Raw genomic sequence first — 2443 nt, forward strand, 5'->3', positions numbered from 1 at the left:
CTGCGTGTACCCGTGACACAGCCCTAGCGCCACCGAGGCGTGCTGCGCGTCCCACCAGACCCTGCCAGGTAGCGCGGCCTCTGAGCCGGCTGGGTCTGCATTGCCCCTTCTGTGCCTGGAGAAGGAGGGAGCCCTCGGCCGCCCCTCCGCCCTCTCACAATGTTTAAGACGGTGTCTGGGCCGCTGGCTGTTGTGCACGGCAAACGGCATCTGGGCTTGTCCCCTCCACACCCCGTGACGGCCTTGCCCAGGCTGCAAGGAGCCGTCCTGGTGCTTCACCGACCGGTGGTGGGGCTCCCCAACAGCTGCCCGTGCAGAGAAACGTGCTGCCCTCAGCCAGCCACGCCGCGCTGCGGGACAGGCACGCCTCCACGCTTGCAGGTGCTCGGCTACGCATGTGTGTGGGCACCCACTCCTCCGCCCAGGTCTTACTCTGGCTCTGATGCCGTTACAGGTCCAGCACCTACCGTGACCTGCGGAAGGGTGTGTACGTGCCCTACACCCAGGGCAAGTGGGAAGGGGAACTGGGCACTGACCTTGTCACCATCCCCCATGGCCCCAACGTCACTGTCAGAGCCAACATTGCTGCCATCACGGAGTCGGACAAGTTCTTCATCAATGGCTCCAACTGGGAGGGGATCCTGGGGCTGGCGTACGCCGAGATCGCCCGGGTGAGTCCTGGCTCGCAGCCGGCCGGGCCCCAGCTCTGCCTGGCCCTGCCGGCAGAGGTGGACACCCTGTCCCAGCAGGGTTCCATCATCTCTTTCCTTGCCTCCGCTCGGTCCCTGGGGGCCCAGCTCGCAGCCGTGCAGGTGGCCTTGAGCGCTGCTCCAACAGCACGCAGAGCCGGGACCCCTCGGGGCACAGCGGTCTCGCGAGGGGAGCTCCCCGGGGCTCGGAGAGCCCCTGGAGAGGGTAGCTCTGACACATCCCTCCCCTGCCTCTGCTTTCTCCTCCCACCAGCCCGACGACAGCCTGGAGCCCTTCTTTGACTCCCTGGTGAAGCAGACACGGGTGCCCAACATCTTCTCCCTCCAGCTGTGCGGGGCAGGCTTCTCGCCCAACGAGACGGAGGCCCTGGCATCGGTGGGGGGCAGCATGGTGAGCGCTCCGCAGGCAGCGGGGAGCCCGGCGGGGCTGCCCGGGGGGCACGTGCCTGGCCAGAGTTGGACGCGACTTTCTGTCCCCCCTGCAGATCATTGGTGGCATCGACCGCTCGCTGTACGTGGGTGACATCTGGTACACACCCATCCGGAAGGAGTGGTACTACGAGGTCATCATCATCAAGCTGGAGGTCAACGGGCAGGACCTGAACATGGACTGCAAAGAGGTGAGGGGGCGGCAGGGGAACCTGCCCTACGGGGCACTGCTTTGTCGCTGCCGCTGGAGGCATCCGCCTTCAGTCTGAGGGCAGGCAGGGGGAGAGCGGGGTCTTGCACCTGCGTCACTCCTCTTCTACCCCCAGTACAACTATGACAAGAGTATCGTGGACAGTGGGACCACCAACCTCAGGCTGCCAAAGAAGGTGTTCGAGGCTGCGGTGAAATCCATCAAAACAGCTTCTTCGGTCAGTGAAACCCATCCCTGCCCCCCCCGGGCACGTCCCCAGGGCCAGTGTGGGTGTGCAGGCAGCGCGGCTGCCCATCACCAGCCTAAGCATCTCCGCTGCCTGCCCGGCGTGGCCCCGCTCACCTCCCCCTTCCCTCCGGCAGACGGAGAAGTTCCCAGACGGCTTCTGGGTGGGGGGGCAGGTGGGTTACCACCCCCTGGCACATCTTCCCTGTCCTGTCCCTCTACCTGATGGGGGAGGCCCCCACCCAGCCCTTCCGGATCACCATCCTGCCCCAGGTGAGACCCTGCCCAGCGCCGAGCCGGAGAGCGGGCTGGAGCTGGTTGCAGGGGAAGGACCGTGCTGGGCAGGCACAGCTCTGCCCCCATCCCCGTTCCTGACAGTGCCTCTCTTCCCGCAGCAATACCTGCGCCCGGTGGAGGATGTGGCCACCTCTCAGGATGACTGCTACAAGTTCGCCATCTCCCAGTCCTCCACAGGCACCGTCATGGGTGCAGTTATCATGGAGGGCTTCTACGTGGTCTTCGACCGTGCCCGCAAGCGCATCGGCTTCGCTGTCAGTGCCTGCCACGGTGAGGGCTGGGCCTGGAGGGAGGGAGAGGCGAGGGGACGTGGACATGCAGTGGTAGCCCGGTGGCCAGAGCCCTGCCTTCTCCTGCCCACAGTGCACGACGAGTTTCGGACGGCTGCAGTGGAGGGGCCCTACCTGCACGCCAACATGGAGGACTGTGGCTACAACATCCCGCAGACGGACGAGTCCACCCTGATGACCATCGCCTACGTCATGGCAGCCATCTGCGCCCTCTTCATGCTGCCCCTCTGCCTCATGGTGTTCCAGTGGCGCTGCTTCCACTGCCTGCAGCAGGACCACGA

General features: G+C 65.7%; 1 protein-coding gene across 1 annotated transcript in view; it reads left to right on the plus strand.

The window, feature by feature from the left end:
- The window catches only part of BACE1 (beta-site APP-cleaving enzyme 1), a 7436-nt gene that overhangs the window by 2560 nt on the left and 2433 nt on the right, over window positions 1–2443 (plus strand). Inside the window, 8 exon segments of the mRNA XM_009894744.1 lie at window positions 455–671; window positions 964–1101; window positions 1196–1330; window positions 1466–1567; window positions 1713–1750; window positions 1752–1848; window positions 1971–2142; window positions 2236–2431. Coding sequence (XP_009893046.1) covers window positions 455–671; window positions 964–1101; window positions 1196–1330; window positions 1466–1567; window positions 1713–1750; window positions 1752–1848; window positions 1971–2142; window positions 2236–2431 — 1095 coding nt within the window.

This window comes from Charadrius vociferus, unplaced genomic scaffold (assembly GCF_000708025.1).
Source record: "Charadrius vociferus isolate BGI_N301 unplaced genomic scaffold, ASM70802v2 scaffold241, whole genome shotgun sequence".
In the NCBI taxonomy this organism is placed as follows: domain Eukaryota; kingdom Metazoa; phylum Chordata; class Aves; order Charadriiformes; family Charadriidae; genus Charadrius; species Charadrius vociferus.